The following is a 22674-nucleotide window of genomic DNA, read 5'->3' on the forward strand; positions in this document are numbered from 1 at the left end:
CATTAGAAATATCATCATCAGAAACACCTCTGCCAGAGACATTATCATCAGACGCACCACCATCAGAAACACCACCATCAGAGGCATTACCATCAAAGACATCAACATCTGAGACATTACCATCAGAAACACCATCATCGAGACTCCAGCTTTAGAAATACCACTGTCAGAGATCCCGCTATCAGAGACACCACCATCAGAGACACTGTCGGTAACACTGGCAGATATAGCTGAATTCTCCTGAGTTACAGAGAGTGGTGAAAAGGAAATTCTTCTCAGAGAATGGTGAATCTGTAGAATTCTTCCCCACATAAGGCTGAGTCATGTATATTCAAGGCTGAGATGGATAGACTTTAAAAGGCAGAAAAATAAAATTGAGGATTATCTAATTAGCCGTGATATCATTGAATGACAGCTCAAACATAATGGACCAAATGGCCTACTTTTGTTCCTATGTCCTTATGGTTTTGTGGATTTACATGCCTCTCACATGGCAGAAGGAATGGACACTGTGGTCTGTCTGGAAAGACCTGGCCTCAGTCTCTGCTTTCAGCATGTTGTGTGTTCTCTTCTGTAAGGAGAGAAAACAGAAATGAGTGAGCATTCTTAATGGTTTTAGTGGGAAGGGTAACATTGGGGAGGCTAACTTGCAAGACAGCAAAAGGATGAGGCTGTGTGGTGATAGTTTAGATGAGAAGTGAGGAATTGGCAGCAGAGAGAGAAATGAGTGAAACTGCAAACTGTTGTCCTCAACAGTGTTGTGGAGTAGAATGTTGTCAAGGTCACAGTGTCAGGCTTGATATTATGCCTCTCAATTGTCATGCCCTCCTGGAGTCCTAAATTCCTTAGGTTTGCTGTCTCCAGGTTGGAGCGATTATGCTCCTTTTGCAGACTCCGTTTGAGCATTCATCCATGTCTGCCTGGGTGGAAATCCTTCCATCCTTAGAGCTTGCCTCACTGCAGTCTCTCAGATCCTACAATAGGACCACCAGGTGAGAGACAAAGAGAATCAAGGAGCAGCCTTCTTAGGTCTGTTCTCCATTTTGTACGGCTCTGCAGCCTCAGCCTCTGCAAATGTTGGTAAGTCCTTCTAACCCACGTCATGATCCTGTATTAGAAATTCACCCTTTGACAGATCTAGCTCATCATTTCACTTTGATTGGTCAGGGAATCTGGAAGGTGGATGCTAAGGTCGTGGTTCTGTGAAGGAGCCCTGGCAAAGTCTGCCAATGACTGTAAATAGTCCTGCTGTTCCAGCAATATCTAAATTCAGAAGATTTCACCGTAGAGTACAAGATGCCAGAAATCCATACTAAACCCCCATTATACGTTGGTTTGGCCTCAGACAACTGTGTATTTGGAAGAATGCTAAGACATTAGAAAGGGTGGTGAGGAGTGTTGTACCAGACATATATGACTGGAGAAGTTAGGGTGTCCTTCTTAGAGCAAACAAGATTAAAAGGAGTTATGATAGAGGCATGCATTTGATTGAGTAAATAAGCAAAAACTATTTCCAGTAATCAGACTAAAACTGATTTGTACACTCAAAGACACTAATAGCACAGAAGGAAGGCATTCACCCATCTTGTCCACACCAATCAACAAAGATATGGCTACACTAATCCCATGTTCCAGCTTCAGGCCTATACCCTAGGAGGCTGTCACAATGCAAGCAGCTATATAAATACTGCTTAAATGTCACAAGAGGTTTTGACCCAGTCAGCCTCTCAGACAGTGAGTTCCTGAACAAAAGACCTCCTCAACTTTCCTGTTAGTCTTCTACCTCTTATCTTAAATCTATGTCTACTAGTTATTGACCCTTCTGTGAATGCTTAAAAAAAAGTGCCTTCTTATCTTCCGATCTGTGCCCCTTGTAATCTTTTACCCGTCTATCTTGTCAACACTCAATCTTCGCTGCTCCAAGTAAAACAATCCCAACCTGTATAACCTTTTCTCATAGCTTGAACCTTGTTTATTTATCTAACAACCTATTTCTTTATGCCACAAGTTATTGTGACCTACAAAGCATGATCTGAAAGGATAGTGAAAGCAAATTCAACAGTGACTTTCAAAAGAAAATTGAATAACCGTTTGAGGGGAAAAAGAAATTGAAGGTGATCTGGTAGCAGAGCTGGGTGCTAATTAGATAGCTCCATCAAAGAATGATGCATACGCGATGGGCCAAATGGCCATGACTATTCTATGAAGGGAAAAGTTAGCTATGAGAACCTGAGGAAGAAAACACCTATTATCTCACCTTAATATCACCTCAATTCTTCCAATTGTGTTGTTCATTATAACATTACTTGTGAACTATACTTTATGCAGGCATCGTGGATGCTTTCAATGATCTGGAATGTGAAGTGGCCTGGCATGCCTCATTCTTCTCCCCTAAGGAAGGAGAGTTCGACCTTATTGTACATCACGGGAACAAACTGAGATTGAAATGTATTGCTAAGGTACAATTTTATTTTAAAATGGTCTGCTCTAAAATGAGTTTGAATATATACTTTATATTTGCTTAATTTGTTAATAAATATGAATTAGCTTAATACAGGATGCTGTACCTTTTGTATCCATTGTCTTCAACAACCTGTAGGAATTGTTAGAAGGGTTTCTTATTCGATTTGGAAATACTATATTCATGTTAAATTTTACTTATAATTTGTACTCCAGGCATTTAATTCTCCTGATTCATTGGAATGCATGCAGTTGCCTTTAGTAGTCATGTGGCAATGAAGGATATAAGCTGTTCCAATTTAAATTATATCTTCTGTTTTAAAGCACTATCTTTTATGAATTCAAATGTTTCATTTGCTTCGTTCTTAGTTTTTTTCATTTCTGTAATCTTCAGTCAGAAAAGAATAACTCAGTTCAGATTTCATTAGGAGATATCTACAATATATTAACTTATTTTGCTAGATCATCTCATTGCCCTGAGCTCACTGGCACCATTCCTTTACTCTCAAGATTGGTGGCATCAAGCCTCATTCCAGATGGTTGAGCACAAATTTAGACCAGCAATTCACTGCAGTGCTGAATGATTGCTGTGCTTTCAGAGACTTGGTTGGAATTTATTCCAAGTGACAAGGTCTGACCTGTATCGCCTGTAGGCAGGAATATAACCTGAACACCCCCAGAGAGCTATTGGTCAATCAGAGATTGGCAGTACTCCATTGTAGACAGTACCACTAGGAGCAGTGGCAGCCATTGGTAACGTCCCTTCCAAATGCCTAGTATGGTTGAGGAATCCAATTGACATTGGGATGGGTTGGTAGGTTGGATGTTGTTAGCTAGACAGGGCCTTCAGCCCACCATTGCTGTGCTGACCAACCAATACTGAACTACACTAATCCTATTTACCAATACTTGGTCTATAGCCTGCTATGCCCTGGTGTTTAAAGTATTCTTCCAGATGTTTCTTAAAAGTTGCTGGAGCACCTGCCTCCACCACCCTTTCAGGCAGCAAGTTTCATATTTCTACCATCATCTGGGTGAAAATAGCTTTTATCAAATCTCCTCTAAACCACTTGCTCCTCACCTTAAACTTATGCCCTCTGGTCTTGTCACATCTACTAGTTTAAATCCCATAGATTCACCACTCTCCTTATCTCCATTCTAAAAGGTCTTTCCTTTACTCTAAGGCTATGCCCTCGGGTCTCTCCTACCAATTGAAACATCTTCCCAACATCTACTCTGTCCAGGCCATTCAGTATTCTGTATGTTTCAATTAGATACTCCCTCATCCTTCTAACCTCCATCAAGTATAGACCCAGATTACTCAAACATTCCCCATATGTTAAGTTTTTCATTCCTGGGACCATTCTCATGAGGAAAGTAAACTGGCTTTCGTTAAGCTTGAATTTGTTTTTATTGCAAAGGAAGAACAGCTCTTTTTTCAGTGGTCCGAGATTTCTAACTCGAACATTCACATCCACAATCTGTTTAGCTACCTGGGAGCCAGTCATATATTTATTAGGAGGCAGATGGCCTTTGTCATTGCAAACCTGGTCCATGGTCACTGGAGCACGAACTAAATAACTTCCCATTGTTGGCTGAATCTTTATTTGTACCTCATGACTAACTGCTCCCTCCCTTCTGGAACAAAGCGCTTGTGTAAACAACACTTTTAAGAATATAATGGTATTTTTTGAAAAATATAGCAATCTTTCAATAATCTTTGGTTTTTAAAACAGTTTTTCCCCCATTTCATTCCACTATCAATAATACTGAATAATAAAAACATGCTGTCTTTATATGCTGTGATTCAATTCTGCATTCAGGGATTCATGGACAGAGTTCTTCTGTTAAGAAATTGCAGAGACCTGTCCAGGAAACATCAGAGCCAGCAGAGTAAACAATTATCATTGAGATCACATCCTCTTTTGCAGTAGCAAGTGTGCTGTATTCTGAAGTTTACATGTTCAGCAGTACAGGCAATCTGTTTCACAGCTACTGTGAAAAGGTTTGTATGTCAGACAAATATTGGATTGGATGACAATTGATTTAGGGTAGGTGTGTTGGGAGGTGGTTTGGGTGCAGGTGGATGAGGTGGGTAGAGTGCTAGGTAAGTTGGTAGGTGCTAGATCACATGAGCTTTATATTTACCCGGAAGTTAGAGCAGATTTTTAATCCTCTTTTTTGGTCAGCCATTAAGCTCAAATATATTGGAATCCTCCAAATTCTCTTACTTTAATGGGTCCCAGATGCAGAGGAATTGCACATTGGAATTTTCAATTTCCTGGTTAATTCCCTTGTTAGAATCAGCTGTGTAAAGATTTCCGGATGGTACTGGCATGCAACTCCATTTAACACTGTTGAAATGACTAACTGTCTATTGAATATCTAAGTTTAAAAAAAATACTTTTCTCCCATGGAGATAAAGCAGTCTATTCCTCCTGCGTTCAGTGTGTCAGTTGCCTTACAACTTCATAAACACCTATTGCTCAAAAAGTGTATTTTTAAAGATAAAGTTTCAGTGAGTCTCTTGACTAATCTTTCATCAAGTGAAGCAATTTTCACAACCCTTTGGACATGAGTCTTTGTTAAAACAGTAGTGGAAGCACCTTCATAACATTTAGCTGCTGACATTTGTTTAAATAGTCTGCCTTGAGTTGCTGGAGGAATTGGGGTTAAGAAGTGGTAGGAAATGGAATATGTTGTGGGAAGTCAAAAAAAATGAGACAGAATAGGAATCACGAGAGATGAGAAGAGAACTGTTTAGTGACAAGGCACATTTCTGCACCAGCTCCTACCAGAAAATTTAGCTTTCGTCAGCTGCTTTCCATGCAACTTGATACCATGCCATTGATCACCCCATCTAAAAACTGAAAGCAGAAAAGGAAAACACCAAGATTGTAGAACAAGAAACAGAGAGAACCAAGATGCATTAGGGTGTGATAGCAGTAAAAGTGGACAGAGGGGAACAGCAATGCAAAGCTCACAGGGACAGTTGCATCATAATATATTTTCTGACTTAACTGTGCATGATAACACAGGAGATCCAATGTTAAATATTCAACTCTACAATAAATCTGAGTTAACTTGTTTAAAAATACAATAATTTGGGTCTTGTAATATCTAACCAAAATGGCAATTTTCTTTTGTTTTGAAGCTTGGCCACGTGAATATTCGCTTTGCTGAGAATCGTCTGCTTTTTAAGTCTGCTTCCTGGAATTTAACCACCATGAAAACAGCGATTCTCAAAAATTATGGACAACATCATGCTTACTTTAAGGTCTGTCAGTTACTGATTTTTTAGTTAGGTTGTTTCAATTTCTTTCCAATTATTTGTTTGATAAAAATACAATTGGATTTGTATGAAGGCTGAAAACAAATGTTAAGTATTTTAGTTTAGAATGTGAGAAAGTTTATGTTTGACCACACAATCATTTTTCATTATTTTTATCCATGTACATCAATGGAGTTGGGTTTCAATGGGAAAGATAATGCAAATACAGGACAAACTAGAACTTGATACATTTTGGCATCATGTATACTTATAAAGTGCCTTTAAAAAGTGAAGTGACCCAATATCCTTCACAAAGTGAATAAAGGAACAAAGAACAGAGAAGGAGGGTTAAGGGAGCAAGAAATAGGAATGGGAGTTGACCAGACAGTTTAATAAACATGCTTCACCATTACCAAGGTCATGATTGATCTTAGACTTTAATTCCACTTTCAAGCCTTTCCCCATAACCCATGATTCCAAAGACCAAACATCTGCCTATCCAAGCCTTAAATATATTTGATGATAGATTATTTTTAAAAATTTACTCATGGGATGTGGGTGTTGCTGGCTGAGCCAGCATTTATTGCCCATTCCGAGTTGCCCTTGAGAAAGTGTTGGCAAGCTGCCTTCTTGAACTGCTTTTGTCCATTTTGAGTAGATGAACCCACAATGCTGTTAGGGAAGGAGTTCCAGGATTTTGACCTAATAATACTGAAGGAATGGTAATATATTTCCAAGTCAGGATGGTGAGGAGCTCGGAAGGGAAGTTGCAGGCAATGATGTTCCTGTGTATTTGCTATACTTGTCCTTCTAGTTGTTAATGGTAGGGGTTTTGGATGGTGTTGACTCAGGAGCCTTGGTGAATTTTTGCACTGCATCTTCTGATGGTACATTGCTGCCGATCTGTGTTAGTGGTGGAGGAAGAGAACATTTGTGGATATGAATGTCAATCAAGTGGATTGTTTTGTCCTGGATAGTGTCAAATACCTTGTGTGTTGTTAGAACAGTTGTTAGATCCAGATAGGTGGGGAGTATTCCTTCACACTCTGACTCGTGCCTTGTGTTACAACACAGTGGTGAACCCCTCTGTTAATTAAACTAAACACCCAGAAAAGCTCACCTCACCTCATAATTTGTTAAAATATATGAGTGATGGAAAACTCCCAAATTCCACTATATAATGAAGATAATGTTAATTTATTCTTTAACTCTGAAAGTGAACATTAAACAACAACTAATCACAACTCTAAGCCCCCCCCCCCTTTCTCGTAACTGCTGCCTCCAACTCTATAACAATATGCTGTTCCATAAAACACCTATTAAAATTACATCAACTTAATTTCAAAACCATATAGCAGCTGTCACCATCGGTGTCTTTCTTTCAGCTGAAGATCTCTCTGGGTCGTTTTCTTTCTTTTTACTATGAAGATGTTTCATATGAAAAGATACCTTTGATAGAGAGTATGTGATTGGGTTTTAGTATCCTGGGGCGTGATTTAAGCTGGTTGGTTAAATTTGAATTGTTGCTGAAACAGCAACCAACTCGGGTATCTATTTCACAGCCAGATGTTACATATTTTCAATTTTCCAGTACATTCTGGGACTGCTAGTTAGCCATATGACTGGTGCTTGTTAGCTCTCAGTGCACATTCACTCTCTCTTAAAGGTACAGTACATGCTTTCAACTTCATAACGCTTGTAGATGATGGACAGGCTTTGTAAAATCAGGGCACAAGTTCCAAAATTCCCTGCTCCGATCTGCTCTTGTCATCATAATATTTATAATGCTGCTCCAGTTCGCCATCTGGTCAATAGCAATCACTGGGATTCACAACCCTCTGCTGTTGAGAGTTCCAACAATTCATTGATCTTTGAGAAGAAAGCAACTTCACGTCATCTAAATCATAAAAAATTGTTCCTTATCGTGAGGATATGCTAGATTCCTGATCAGCAAAGATAATCTCTTAGCATTAATCCAAAAAAGCCGCTTCAGAATCTTGAATGTCTCAAAGAGATTCATTCTTCTAAACATAAGAGAATATAGGCCCGATACACTTGACATCTCATCATCAAACAAATGCCTCATTCCAAGTGATCACTTACTGTACTCCAGTGGAAGGATTCTGTCTTTTGATATGCAGACTAAAGCTGTGCACTCTGCGAATTCCAGATTTAGTCTCATCAAAGCTCTTTTCAGTTGTAACAAGACTTTATTCTTGTACTGTAATCCTCCTCAATAAAGGGCAACAGACCCATTTGCCAGGCAATGTCAAAGTTGCACAAAACTCTGAATGAAGAAATTTCACCTCTTGTCAGGTATATGAGGCTGATCCTCATTCCAAGGCTGCACCTCAGTTTTAAAATCCACAGCGAAGTGAAATGCCTTCCAGGCATCCAACTTGTCAAGGTCTTAAGCAATTTAGATGTTTCAATGAAATCACTTCTCAGTCTTCCAAGTGCAAGGGAATTTGGACCTTGCTGATGCAATCTCTCCTCACAGGACAGAATCCTCATCCCAGTAACCAGCTTGTTAACTTTTGTGATACCTTACTGAGTTTTTTTTCAGCTTGTTAGCAAAAGAGTCAAATCACGTTCCATGTTGATTCAGGAATGTAACTTGCTCCAAACTTATATTGTCCCTTTTTCTGCTTATAAGGTAAGAAATGTGCATCCTGTTCCGGGAATGACTGTAACTCCTGCTTATGGAATAGTACCAGTTGGGGGTCATGTGCTTTTCAAAATTTTCTTCCATCCAACAACAGTGTTCAAATTTGATACCAGATTAAAGGTAAATCAAAAACAAATATTTTGAACAAAATTACTGAAGAATAAACATCTGTTTGTTTTGAAAGACACCGAGATTCCACATTTCCTGATTAAATATTTATGATATTTTCTCAGCTGGACATTCGTAATTCAAAATTATTGAAGCTACGGGTTGGTGGATCAGTGATAAGACCAATGGCTGAAATTGATGTGGTCAGTATTTTATCTGTATTCCTTTACTGTAACTCTGAATTATTTCATGTTCATGCTCCTTGAAAATTTAAAAATAACATTTTGCTAAGCGTTTGTTTGGGAGGCCACCAACACTCCATTTGGGAATCTCCAATCACACTACTCAAAGCCTGGTTCAAACAGGTAGTCCATGTATCTTCATCATGTCCACTAAGATTTGCACTGATGAAAAAAATTCAAGGTTTTATCAAAAGCTTTTCATCTTGCAAGAATACCAATACAGTATAAGGGAAAGGCATCATTCAGATTGCATGAAAAGAGAGCGTAGATTAAGAATGCTCCCATTAATGCTGATTAAGAGTTATAAACAGGCTTTGTTCAAATTTTAAAACAAGTGAGTAGATTGACTAGTCAGAGCATTATCCTGAGAAATTAACCAACAAACGCCTGTCAGTATTTTGGTGTAGTATATGTACATAATTGTTTTGCCTGTAAGGAACAAGGCCCTTAAAGTGTATACATGCAACTTCCAGTATACATAAGTGCATCACAATGCAAGGCTGAGTGATAATCCTGAATTGATTGTCAGCATAATTCTTCACACATTCAGGATTATCCAGCAACTCGTTCAATTATCTTACTTGTTATGAACAACTGAAAGGACATGCTGTTTGATCCAATCTACCAGTCTTTGGGACTTAGGGCCAATATACCAGGTATCACACTGACATTGAAATTCATAGGATAAGAGGTCATAGTCTTAGGATAAGGGCAGCAAATTTAAAACAGAGTTGAGGAGAAACTACTTCTCCCGAAAGGTAGTGAATCTGTGGAATTTGCTACCCCAAAGTGCAGTGGATGGGACAGTGAGTAAATTTAAGGAGGAATGAGACAGATTTTTAATTGGTAATGGGTTGAAAGGTTATGGGGACAAAGCAGGAAAATGGGAGTGAGGAACATATTGGCTATGATCGAATGGCGGATCAGACTCGAAGGACCGAAAGGCCTAAGTCTGCTCCTATATGTTATGAACCTATATGGCATATTACTCATTTGTGTAATAGTCATAATGGCTTCCGTTAAACACCACTCATGTTGCCACCGTCTTCTGTTGTGATTGTACCAAGGTCAGCCAGGTGGACTTCATAAAATATGAGTTCTTTGATTAGGGCTGTGAATCTGGTCCTATCAGGGAGTCCTAATTGACAGATAAGAACTGGAGTGTCAGACATTATGTTCACCGAGAACTGGCTTTGAGGGAGCTGGATCAGTGTCAAGGACTTTTCACATGTAAATAAAGAGTGATTTGGTGAAAGGACAGAAGCACCTGTAGAGTTATTTCACCCTTCCAGTCTGAGGTAACCTGGGCATTTTTAAAGACTAAGAGCCCTTGAGAGTCTATGGGCTGAAGCTTCATGACTGACATTAGTAGCTTGAGTCTGAAAATGTCTAGACTTGGCAGACCCCTCTTGTTTCAAGGATCACTGTCAGGCAATTTATTTTCCATGAAGGTTGGGGCCCAATATCTTTAAGAATGCAGACCCCAAAGGCAGATTTGAACTTTTTTCCCAATTGTATTAAATGCTGTTGGACTCTGCAACCTCACCATTGACAATGCCTGACCTCATTCTCTCCCTGTGAATTCAATATTTATGTCAGTATTCCTATAGTTCCATGTGCTACAGGATCAATCTTATTGATAATCTCATGAGTAAGGCCCTAGTCACCTGCTCATTGTGTCAACTATTAAATTAACTATTTATACTGTAACTACAAGCCAATGATAGCCAACTAATCATCATCTTTTTCTTAACCTGTATAACATGTGTTCAGTTTTCAACCCTGATTTCTTACATTCCAATCCTGAAGAGTGGAAGATAAAATGCTTTGACTTTGTGTCTCCTTTTAGTTATGTTTAAGTTCTGTCCTACTTAGTTTTCTTTACAATTATTTCAAAGAAACTTATTCAAACCTCGTATTAGTGTGGAAATTATTTAGCATAATTGGAGCTGAATTGATAATGTGATATTAGGAATGAATATTTGAATAAATGCAAAAGACTGTATACAACTCTAGATTCATGAATTGAAGGGTGACCTTATAGAGAATTATAAAATCATGTGGGGCATGGATAGGGTAAATAGGGTCTTTTCCCCAGGGTAGGCGAGTCCAAAACTAGAGGTTATAGATTTAGGATGAGAGGGAAACGATTTAAAAGTGACCTAAGGGGCAACGTTTTCATACAGTAGATAGTGGGTGCATGGAATGAGCTGCCAAAGGAAGTAGTGGGAGGCTGGTACATTTACAACATTTAAAAGGCATTTGGACGGGTACGTGAATAGGAAGAGTTTAGACAGATATGGCCAAATGCTGACAAATGGATCTAGATTAATTTAGGATATCTGGGCGAAGGGTCTGTTTCTGTGCTGTACATCTCTAAGACTCTATAACTGCCAGATAATGTGAATTTTATCATGGCATGAATGATTGATTAAATTTTGTTTGGATTAACTTTTGGACTAAATGTAGCCTTAATCTTCTGAGTTAGTAAATGTTTCAATTGGCCTTCTAAAAAGAAAGGAGATAATCTCATCAGGCCATGTTATGCAGATGACTTTGCCAACAAGCTCCAAAGTAGCAGCATGTTGGACATTATAAGCTTTTATGAAGACAGTTAACAATTGAAACATGAGGAAATTATATTGCCATTTTAAAAAAACTGACTGAAAAGCATTATTCCTCCTTGATTCTGTACAAAGATTTGATTTGACTTTCTTCTATGAATTCTGATGTTACTTTTGAGTTATTAGCTTAATATAAAAATGCTACTATATTCCATAAAGTTGAAGAAAAGTGTAATTAGGATGTACTGTGGAACATTTCAATATTTTTCTGATTTATCTAATTTAACTAACATTGTAATGTCACTCTTCTTTATCTGCAGAAATCTTTCGTGTTCCATGGTATATACTGTGGTTCTTCTTCCACGATTCCATTCACTTTAATTAATTCAACTGAATCACCAATCAAACTTGAATTTGACTTTACTAAGTACAGAGATTTCTCACTGAATTTTGAAGCGTCTGCAGGTATAAATAACAAAATTTGGATTGTAGAGTTATCCATTAAACTATTAAAAGACAGCCTAGAATTTCTGAGGATTTCCTAATGTTTTCAGTGCAAGATTTTTTTCAGGGTAATGACCATTCTCAACAATTGACACCATTCTTCTGAGGCTTCTACCAATCTACATCACAGTCTGCCGAAACTCAGAAATAGTCATGGAGAGCTTCTTTTTGGATTTTGGAGAAGCATGAAAAAGATTTTTTTGTCTTGAGCTACAATGTTTCATAGAAACCCCTACCCCGTGAAACCCACTTTACAAAACCCCTGCTGCCAGTACAGGCCTCCATGATCCTGGGCCTCTGGTTGCAGGTTGTTCCGAAAGCATCCACAACTTCCCAGGCCAGGTTGTTCAGCAAATGAACTGCTGGCCTCAGAATCGCTAGCAACTTTCAGTAGGTACGATTTGGTGAAAAGCTGCTGCTGGATTCCTTTCTGGCTGATCTCAATTCCAATTTTCCCACTAAGTCACGAACTATCCTGTCTTGAACGTATGTCTCCTGCCTTGCTTAAAATTTAACTGTAATTAACTGTCACTCATTGTTAACTGGTTATCATCTACAGGTCTAGGTCTTCAGAAGTTGTACCAACACAAAACTCGAGTGATTGTCAAACTATCTACACATTTCGTAGATCCTTAGACTCTTAAATTCTTTTTTTTTCAATTCTTGCTTCATTGTAAATAGTTCAGCAATTATCAATATATATGTACTTTTCATTCTCCTTGCATATATTTTTATCTTGGAGAAAAGGGGATCGTGTTTTGTTGCTTTAAGAGCCAAGTACCAGGGTGACACCACATGACCTGCAATTCTAAGGACTCCAAGCAGCAATAGATTAGATTCCTTTTAGTGTGGAAAGGGGCCATCTGACCCTCCGAAGAGTAACCCAGCCAGATCCATTCCCCACCCCTATGTTTACTACTGCACCGAACACAATGGACAATTTAGCATAGCCAATTCACCTGGCCTGCACATCTTTGGATTGTGGGAGGAAACCGGAAAACCCGGAGGAAACCCTCGCAGACACGGGAAGAATGTGCAAACTCCACAGACACGGTTGCCCAAGGCGGGAATTGAACCCGGGTCCCTGGCGCTGTGAGGCAGCAGTGCTAACCACTGAGCCACCATGCTGCCTATAAATTAGACTAGACAATAGACAATAGACAATAGGTGCAGGAGTAGGCCATTCTGCCCTTCGAGCCTGCACCACCATTCTATATGATCATGGCTGATCATCCTCAATCAGTATCCTGTTCCTGCCTTATCTCCATAACCCTTGATTCCATTGTCCTTGAGAGCTCTATCCAACTCCTTCTTAAATGAATCCAGAGACTGGGCCTCGACTGACCTCTGGGGCAGAGCATTCCACACAGCCACCACTTTCTGGGTGAAGAAGTTTCTCCTCATCTCTGTCCTAAATGGTCTACCCCGTATTTTTAAGCTGTTTCCTCTGGTTCGGCACTCACCCATCAGTGGAAACATGTTTCCTGCCTCCAGAGTGTCCAATCCTTTAATAATCCTATATGTCTCAATCGGATCCCCTCTCAGTCTTCTAAACTCAAGAGTATATAAGCCCAGTCGCTCCAGTCTTTCAGCATAAGGTAGTCCCGCCATTCCAGGAATTGACCTCATGAACCTACGCTGTACTCCCTCAATAGCCAGAATGTCTTTCCTCAAATTTGGAGAGCAGAACTGCACACAATACTCCAGGTGTGGTCTCACCAGGGCCCTGTACAGCTGCAGAAGAACCACTTTGCTTCTATACTCAATCCCTCTAGTTATGAAGGCCAGCATGCTATTAGCCTTCTTCACTACCTGCTGTACCTGCATGCTTACCTTCATTGACTGGTGTACAAGAACACCCAGACTAGGGATGTAACTTGCAATTATAAAGTAGTTTGCATTTTAAGTCAGCATGTTTGAATTGTTTAAGTAAATTAACCTTATGCTATTTATTAATCCTGTATGAGAATAATGATTCTGTGTTAAAGAACACAAGAATGCAACTACGAGTGGACTGAAAAATTGCTAATGTAATACTTCTAATCAAGAAAGGAAGAAGACAAAAAGAAACAATCTATTTACCAATTAGACATCAGTCAATGAAAAAACTGCGAGAATTCATTCCTGAAGAGGTCTAAGATTCTACAATCAGGCAGAATCAGTACAGAAAAAAAAACAAAACAAAGAACTGTGTATGCTGGAAACTGAAACAGAACAGAAATTACTGGAGAAACCCACCAGGTCTGGCAGCATCAGTGGAGATAAAGCAGAGTTAATGTTTTGAGTCCGGTGATCTTCCTTCAGTTCAGACCTTCAGCTGCAAGACCTGCTGAGTTTCTCCAGCAGTTTCTGTTTTAGAGTCAGTGTAATTTTGTGAAAGTGAAATGGTATCAGGCAAATAACAAGCAATGTGGATGAAGAGAAACCCAGCGATGTGCTGTACTTAGATTCCCAGCAGGCATTCAACAAGGTGCCATTCAAAACTTACTAGACCAATTAGGAGCTCATGGGAGGGGGGGGGGGGGGGTAAAATATTAGCATGGATCGAGGATCAATTAGTTGACAGGAAGTGAACAGTTGGGGTAAGTAGGTTATTTTTAGGTTGGCAAACCTTTACTGGTGGAAAGTCAAAGGGATCAGTGCTGGGATCAACTATTTGCAATACATTTTAATGACTTGGATTTAGTGACTAAATATCTGAAAGACCAAATGAAAGTGCCCTTCCAAACTTTCAACCTCTGCCATCCAGAAGCTTTAAGGCAGCCCAATGCATGGAAACACCATTTCCTGCAAATTCCCCTCTAAGGCACAACCCATTCAAACTTGGAACTGTATTGCCATTCTTTCACCATTGGTGGGTCAAAGTCATGAATCTACCTTTCTAACAGCATTGTGGGTGTGCTTACAGCCAAGGATAATGGTTCAAGAGACAGTCCACCACTACCTTCTCTATGAGCAATAAATGCTGGCTTTGTCAGTGATGCCCATGTACCACAAAAACACATTTTTATGTGTGGTCCGGAAGGTAAATGGAATGTTGATACTTATTGCAAAGGGAATTGAATATAAAAGTAGGGAAATTTTGCTGTAATTGTGTAGACCTATAGTTAGATCTCTCTGGAATACTGCATACAAATTTGGTCTCCCTTCTTAAGAGAGGATGTAATGGTAATTGAAATATTTCAGAAAATGATCACTTGATCAATTCCGAGGATTATCTCACGAGGAAGGTTGAATACCTTGGGTGTGTACCCATAAGGGTTGAGATGAATGAGAGGTGTTATTATTGAAACACATAAAGTTCTGAAGAAAGTTGACAGGGTGCATTATGGGTGGATGTTTTCCACTTTGGGGCAATCAAGAATTGATTGCACTATTTAAAAATTGGGGGGCCCCTCATTTAAAACAGGCAAGGATTATTTTTTTCTTTGAGATGTGTGGAACTCTCCTCCCCTGGAAGTAGTTATGGATATTCATTGAATATATTCAAGAATGAGTTGAATAGATTTTTGAGCAACAAGGAAGTCCAGCATTATTCAGGGCAGTCAGGTAAGTGATGTTGAGGCTATAATCATATAACCCATGATTTTATGGACTGACAGAGCAGGTTCAAGTGTCCAAGTGACTTTCTCCTCCTCCTAATTCCTGACTTCTTGTGACTCCCTTATTCCTAGAATTTCTGGATTCCCCTCTATTACTACACTAACATGCTCCTTCCATGCTTCACTGCAAATATCAAGGCCTCTATTAGTGCTAATTGCAGTTATAGCGTCTAAATGGTAATTTTAATCTTTACCTGCAGATGCAACACAAGATCTGCTGAATCATCAGTTGTATATTGTTTCTCTAAGAGGGAGAGAGCGTATCAAGTGCGAATTAGTGTTCAGTCCTACAGATGTAAGTATTGAAACAATACTAAATCTATTTTTAAGTTTAATGTTTGTGTTTTACATCTTGCTCAGATTTACTTTAATTACTGAGATGTATGAGATCAGTTGGGGGGGAGGGGTGTGGTATGGAGTTGCAAGGCTGGGCTGGTCAAGGTCCTAAATTGTTCATGTGGAGCAGGAGGACACTGTTTGGTTGGCATGCCATAGAAATGTCAGTCAGAAGTTGCTCATTGTGTTGTGTTATAGTTGTAATGTCATTGGGTAAGTAATCCTAAACCCAAGATTAATGTTCTGGGAGCATGAATTCAAATCCTACCATAGTAGATGGTGAAATTTGAATTCAATAAAAAAAACTGACTTTAAAAACAAAACTGGCTTAAGATTAACTACTGTCAATTGTCATAAAAAATCTATCCAGTTCACCAATATCCATTAGGGAAATCTACCATTTTTACCTGGTCTGGCCTACACGTGACTTCAGACCCAAAGCAATGTGGTTGACTCTTAACTGTCCTCTGGCAATTTGGGATGAACACGAAATGTTGGCCTAGCCAGTGATGCCCACATCCCATGAACAAATATCTTAAAAAAAAATGAGTGCAGAAGGCTTCCTTAAGAAGAGCTGGAATTGGCAAGTAAACTGGCTGTTGATCGCTATTCTCCTAAATTGGTCATTTTTGCAACTGTTTTAGGCCCATAAAGTGGGCATAACTATGTTAAATTTAAAAATAAAGACACAAAATTCTGGAAATGCTGAGTAGATCAGGGCTGCCTCTGTGAAAAGAGAAACAAAGTTAACTAGTCAGGTTAACACCTTTCATCCAAATGCAGTTTACATGGATCTGGTAGGGTCTGAATTAGAGTATAGCAAAAATTGTCAGCGAAAGCTGTGATTTCATTGGGCTAAATGGCCTGTTCTCGTTCCTTATTGTTTTGTACTTGGAGGCAAAGTTGCCAAATTGTGGAAAAGATTGGGAAACACTGTAAATGATTGTGAATTATTTCCCTGTATTGTCAGCTGACTCTGGATACATTGCCTGTAGGCTGCGCATGTAACCAAGGAAGTAGGTCAATAACTGCTAGCATATTTTCCGTCAGCCTTGGTTTTGAATTACTTTTCCACCCACTTTACCTGTTAGGAAGGAGTAGACATTGTTATTCTCCCCAACTTCCTGAAAATATGATTGATATTTTCTTTTTATTGCCTTGTGAACTGGGAGGAGCAACACTCCTCCAATCCCCACAAGAAAGATTTGAACCTCTCAGGCTCCCTTTTAATCTGCCTTGATGTTGATTGCCTCCAGACACTTACCTTTGCTTAGTGCTCAGATTTCTGATTCCCAGCTACCACTCTGGCAAATTGGTGTCCTGGTCTCAGGACAACTAATATCTCCCACTTGATTAGGATAGGAAATGACACTGGAATTCTGCTGCAGAACTCCACATTCATATCCAAGTTGAAAGAAGAGCTTAGGGTTTCCAGTTATATGTGTACCTCTGTTGAAGCCACTTGAGGGCAGCAGTGGCTTACAGAACTTTACAAGAAGAGTGAAGTATTGAATAATGTGCAATTAAATATTTCAAAAATATGCTGATTGAAATTGTATTTCATTAAAAATATCAAATTGTTGATGCACTTTTTCATCGTCCTTGTGTGAGCATTTTGATCAGTATAAATGGATGAAAACAGATTGGTTTGTGATTGGATCATGTCTGACTCGTGAAGATTTTGAGGAGGTTGCTGAGATGTTGGATTGGGAATTGTCTGTAATTTATCCCATGTTGGCTTTCAGAATGTAAATGATAAGCTTTGTGCAACAAAATTGAAAAATCGAAGCATGTGGAATTAGAGGGAAGCTTGGGATAGGATTAGCAAATGTTCGGGAAATAGTAAAAGAAAGCCTAAGAATTAATTTAGTTGCTGGGACCCAGTGTGTGCAAATAATAATTCTTGTGCCTGATTGTGGAGGCTCATGGAGTACCTGAGAAATTGATGCTTGGTCTCATCGGCATACACAAGATTACCTGCCAGTGACATTTTTTTTCTCCTTGCATGACTCTTACCAGATCCAGTTAGTGGATTTTGGGCCAGCTGCTTTTCTAAGTAAGTCTCCAGGGAGATTGGGAAAGAGTTATGGAATGGGGACTGATTTCAGGCCAACTCTGGATCTTAGGAGAGCTATGCAGCTGGGATGAATCATCCTGCTGCTAGCTCCAAAGGAAAGTTACTTTAAGTTAGGCAATGTATCTGAAAAACCATGAACAGGACAGACCAAATATCAATATAAATTTCAGTGCAAGAGCCTGAAACATAAGTAAGGAGTCTAATGGCATATTGAAGGCTGCCAGACATCTGGCAAATGCCCTGAATTAATACATTACTCAGAGCACAGTGTACTTGTCATCCAAATCGGATCTTGTTTGCTCCATTTTACACCAAGTCATATGCTAGATTTCTGACAGAGCAACATAATTTTGCTTTTGGTGAAATTTCTTGCTGTTTAAAGAGCTCTATGCAAGTAATCCAGCTACTGAATTGTTTGTTCATGGCTGACGGGGGCACCTTCCATCCGTACAATGGCTCATTGGCACCCATGGTATGTGAAAATAGTTATTCAGTTCATCAAGCTGCTGGAGAGTTTTACTTTCCTAATCAAATGAGCAAATCACTTAATTATCTGGAACTACTGTATCTTCAGAAATCTTTTCTCTTATACTAAATGACAAAAATGGTTGTTCACTTTCTAACTAAAGCTTCCATTTCTTGAATGCATCTACATACTGAATGGCTATTTCCTTAATGGATGTTTTGTCATCCCATTACATGCTCGGAATGAATGGGGTTGTAGATAAATGTACGTCTGCTCCAGACCAAATGATTCCCACCTCAATCAACATTTGGATTTGCCTTTGATGCTTTTGGGGAAGCCCTCCCAGAGAAATGAGGTTCCAATTCATAGTCATTGGCTGTTTTTTGCTGATGCTGTAGCTAATACTGTTTCATTCTAATTCAAATTTGCAGATGTTCTGTGCACTCTCTGACCCACCAACGTGCCCACATCTGAGGAAATGGCTGTAGGTTCATAGCAGGCTACAGTGGGCTTAGCACTCAGTTGGGTTTATCAGTCAAAATCAACATTTCTGGATCTGACTGGAGAATAGTGCAGCTTCTCCTGATAGATTATCACAGATCCTCTATTCCTGATGAAGGGCTTTTGCCCGAAATGTCAATTTTCCTGCTCCTCGGATGCTGCCTGACAAGCATCTGCAGTTCTTGTTTTTACCTGGGTATCACAGAACCCTGCCCAACCCCTCAATGTGATTTGTAAGTGCTCCTTCAAGTTGCCAGTGACATGCACATCCTTTCAGTTTACTAAAAATTATTGAGTCTGCAGTTCACAGCTGCAAAAGGGGTGTAACCAATGATATATTTCGAGGGCCAACAAATAGATTACTATTCCTACTCATCTGAACAGGTAACAGGTCAGAACTTGTTGATCCTTTATGTGCAAACCATGATTAACCTGATACATGTGGTAATTGAGCATCCGCATATTAAATCTCAGTGTGTAGGTTGAATTGACCATATGATCTAGACCTGCCCCTGCTGCTTAAGCATATACTAATATAGTTATTCATTCAGGGCATCAGTTAGCAACATTCATCAAAAAAAAGACTGATGTATGGCTGATGTACAGTGCCAATCATAGGAACAGTTAACATCATGCAGGTCAGTACAAAATCCCCAGCATCTTCGTTTTTGGACTTTGAAACAGGTATGGCAATTTGGCTGATGGCAAGGGATATTACCTCCAGATACCATTGCTAAACACCCTTGTGTAACCTACCTCTCTCAAGCAGTACAGATAGACTAAAGGCTTTGAATGAACTTTTGCAGCAGAAATTCAGATGGGAGGTCCTTGCAATATTGTGGTTATATATATTAAGGTGTCACATATCATTGTGGTCTGCTGCATATTGTACCGCACTGCATTTAAATGATCCTTGCATTTACTGGGGGAAGAGCAAATGTATGGTCATCAGATTAGGAAGGAAGCTAAGCAGGAGGGAAGGCCACATCAACATATTACAGCCAGCGATAAGCAGTCCTGCTCAGTTCTCACACACTGCTCTGTAGTCAAGGTTTCACTTCATAACAGACCTTGTTTTATTCTTCTCTATTCCCATAAACCTGCAGTGCAGAACAGTCAAATCATTCAAACAATTTCCAATTCAATTGCATTCTGACTGTGCAGATTCAGAAGCTGTCTTTAACCACTTTGCTGACCAAAGTCCCAAAGGCCTTAACGATAATCAATTTGATGGCAACATGATAAATGCCTTCCATTCATTTCTCAAGCAGGTCAGCAGCCTGTCCAGGCGGCTGTTGCTGAGTGGTAACACTCTTGATTGTAAGTCAGACTCTTTTTTTTAAAAATGTTCACAGCAGATGGGCATCACTGACATTAGATTTTTGGGGTTTGAGGTCTTAGGTTCCCACTATGGTTTGTCAACCATTCTTAAGGAATTTTCAGATGGCTTCTTAAACTTGTTAGGAATCAGTTGTTTAGATGCAATACATTAGTTAAGTATATGCAATAAGTATTCCAACTATGTTAATTTAGGATGTTGATGCCAGAAGGTGAACACTGCTGTTCTCATTGAAGTTGTAAAGACAGCGTCCTGTTCTCTAGACAAAATTCTTCCCTGGGTTTTCCCTCAACTTCCATCTTCTATTTGGAAAAAAGAGTTCCCAGGTGAGGACCTTCTAGGATTTACACATGGCTTCATGAGGGATTCTTTGTTATCAGGCATTTTAGATTTGATCAAGACACCCAATGTCAGGAACGGAGATCCATTGCAAGTCATCCCATTGACCTAACCTCCAACCCACCTGATCCCACAGACCTGCAACCTCCATTCCAAGATCCAAAAATCGCCTTCAAGAATATCGTATTAGTCCATTCCATTTCCACCAGTGTAACATATCTAAACTACTGCCCCTGCAAGGACATTCTGATCAGAGCTACCATCTGACCATGAGCACTTGTTGATATACAATGTTTCTAGGGGCTGGGAGTTTACTGTCAAAGCTGGTCAGTTAGACTCGAAACATCAGCTCTTTTCTCTCCTTACAGATGCTGCCAGACCTGCTGAGAATTTTCAGCATTTTCTCTTTTGGTTTCAGATTCCAGCATCCGCAGTAATTTGCTTTTATTAGGTTACATTCTTTGTCAGCTTATAGGATGTCGTGGCCTTGGTGGTCTATATTGTCACCTTCCTTCTGTCTTGTTTATTAGAAGTTGTTTAAGTTTGGTGAAAGCAAGTAACTGCTCATGTAGTAAATAAGATTTCATGCTACATAGGAAGTACTGAAGAAATTCAGTTTTAAAGCAACCCCAATGTCTAAAACTGGCCTGGTTGGAATTTGTTGCCTATCTATAATTGTCCTTGACAAGGTGGTAGTGAGAGTCTGACAACAATGAATCCAGCAGGGATCCAGAATTGCCAAGGCACCAGGCTGAAGGTGGATGAAGGTGGTTTTTGGATCATGGGATTGAGGTTGCAGGACTATGGGATCAGGTGGGTGGGAGGCCAGGACTATGGGATGACTCACAATGGATCTCCATTCTTGATGTTTGATTCCAAAGAATCCCTCAAGAGGCCTTGGGCAAATCCTAGAATGTTTGCTAAACATATATCCAAGGGCATGGGAAAACCATGCATCATCCATTTAATCTTTGTGCTACCTTGAACACATGGTGAATTTGGGGATGATTTGTGGGTTATTAATGAACCTAATGGACTACCCATTGGTGCAACCAGGAATATCGTATTAGTCTCTTCCATTTCCAGTTTAATCAGGGGAGGTTTTTTTGCTGCGAAGAGACTGATGACAATCACCTGATGAAGGAGCGGCGCTCCGAAAGCTAGTGTTCTTCCAATTAAACCTGTTGGACTATAACCTGGTGTTGTGTGATTTTTAACTTTATATACCCCAGTCCAACACCGGCATTACCAAACCAAGTTAATTGAAAACAGTGAAGACAAGCACCAAATTATAGCCACGATGCAGAGACAAGAGTCCTCACTAGGAAGCTATCCTTGCATCAGCCTTACTCTGAAGATTTTTTTCTCTTGCTTTTTGTATCCAATATTTTCAGATCCTTTTGGCTTTCTTCTCATCACAAATTTGATTACATTTGATTGGGCTGATTGTTACGACACGGGGTAAACCCTCCTGCTTAATTCAAACCAGCAACACAGAAAAGATTTATCTTGTGCAGTAATCTGTGAAAATTCGAGAGGCCAAGAACTATTTAAAGTAAAAATTAACAACTTTATTTCTTAAAGTATAACAGTGAATAATTAACTAACAACTATTTTGCAATTCCTTCCTCTAACTTATCTTTTACCTTCTTCTTCTACAATACTCATCCAATAAAAACCCCTGATTAAGATTTACCAAACATTCAAGTTTTCAAAACCAACCAGCTGTTGAATCTTGTATTTGGGTCTTCCTATGCCTTCTTTTCTTATTGGGGATTATGCTTCACAGGTCATGGATTGATAAAGGTACCTTTAAGAGAGCTATTTTTCAGGCAATCTCTACATGTTGGTGGCATGGCAATTCTCCACCCAACTGTTCATGTTTTTCCTGTGTTATACCCCCAAAGCATTGGGTTGTGTCATTGGCTTTTAAGATTGTCAAAATACTAAATTCAGTCTTGTGGTTCTGTTCGCTGAGCTGGGAATTTGTGTTGCAGATGTTTTGTCCCCTGTCTAGGTGACATCCTCAGTGCTTGGGAGCCTCCTGTGAAGCGCCTCTGTGATGTTTCCTCTGGCATTTATAGTGGTTTGTCTCTGCTGCTTCCGGTTGTCAGTTCCAGCTGTCCGCTGCAGTGGCCGGTATATTGGGTTTGTTGATAGAATCTGTGGATGAGTGCCATGCCTCTAGGAATTCCCT

The 22674-nt window shown here is 39.5% G+C and overlaps 1 protein-coding gene across 1 annotated transcript in view; it reads left to right on the forward strand.

Annotated features, from left to right (window-relative positions):
- The window catches only part of LOC122555067 (cilia- and flagella-associated protein 47-like), a 451312-nt gene that overhangs the window by 85190 nt on the left and 343448 nt on the right, over positions 1-22674 (forward strand). The window contains exons 17-22 of the mRNA XM_043700727.1: positions 2329-2459; positions 5615-5737; positions 8388-8519; positions 8633-8710; positions 11634-11778; positions 15620-15714. Of these exons, the coding sequence (XP_043556662.1) occupies positions 2329-2459; positions 5615-5737; positions 8388-8519; positions 8633-8710; positions 11634-11778; positions 15620-15714 (704 nt within the window). The remainder of the gene's footprint in view (positions 1-2328; positions 2460-5614; positions 5738-8387; positions 8520-8632; positions 8711-11633; positions 11779-15619; positions 15715-22674) is intronic.

Source organism: Chiloscyllium plagiosum, chromosome 12, assembly GCF_004010195.1.
Source record: "Chiloscyllium plagiosum isolate BGI_BamShark_2017 chromosome 12, ASM401019v2, whole genome shotgun sequence".
Lineage (NCBI taxonomy): Eukaryota > Metazoa > Chordata > Chondrichthyes > Orectolobiformes > Hemiscylliidae > Chiloscyllium > Chiloscyllium plagiosum.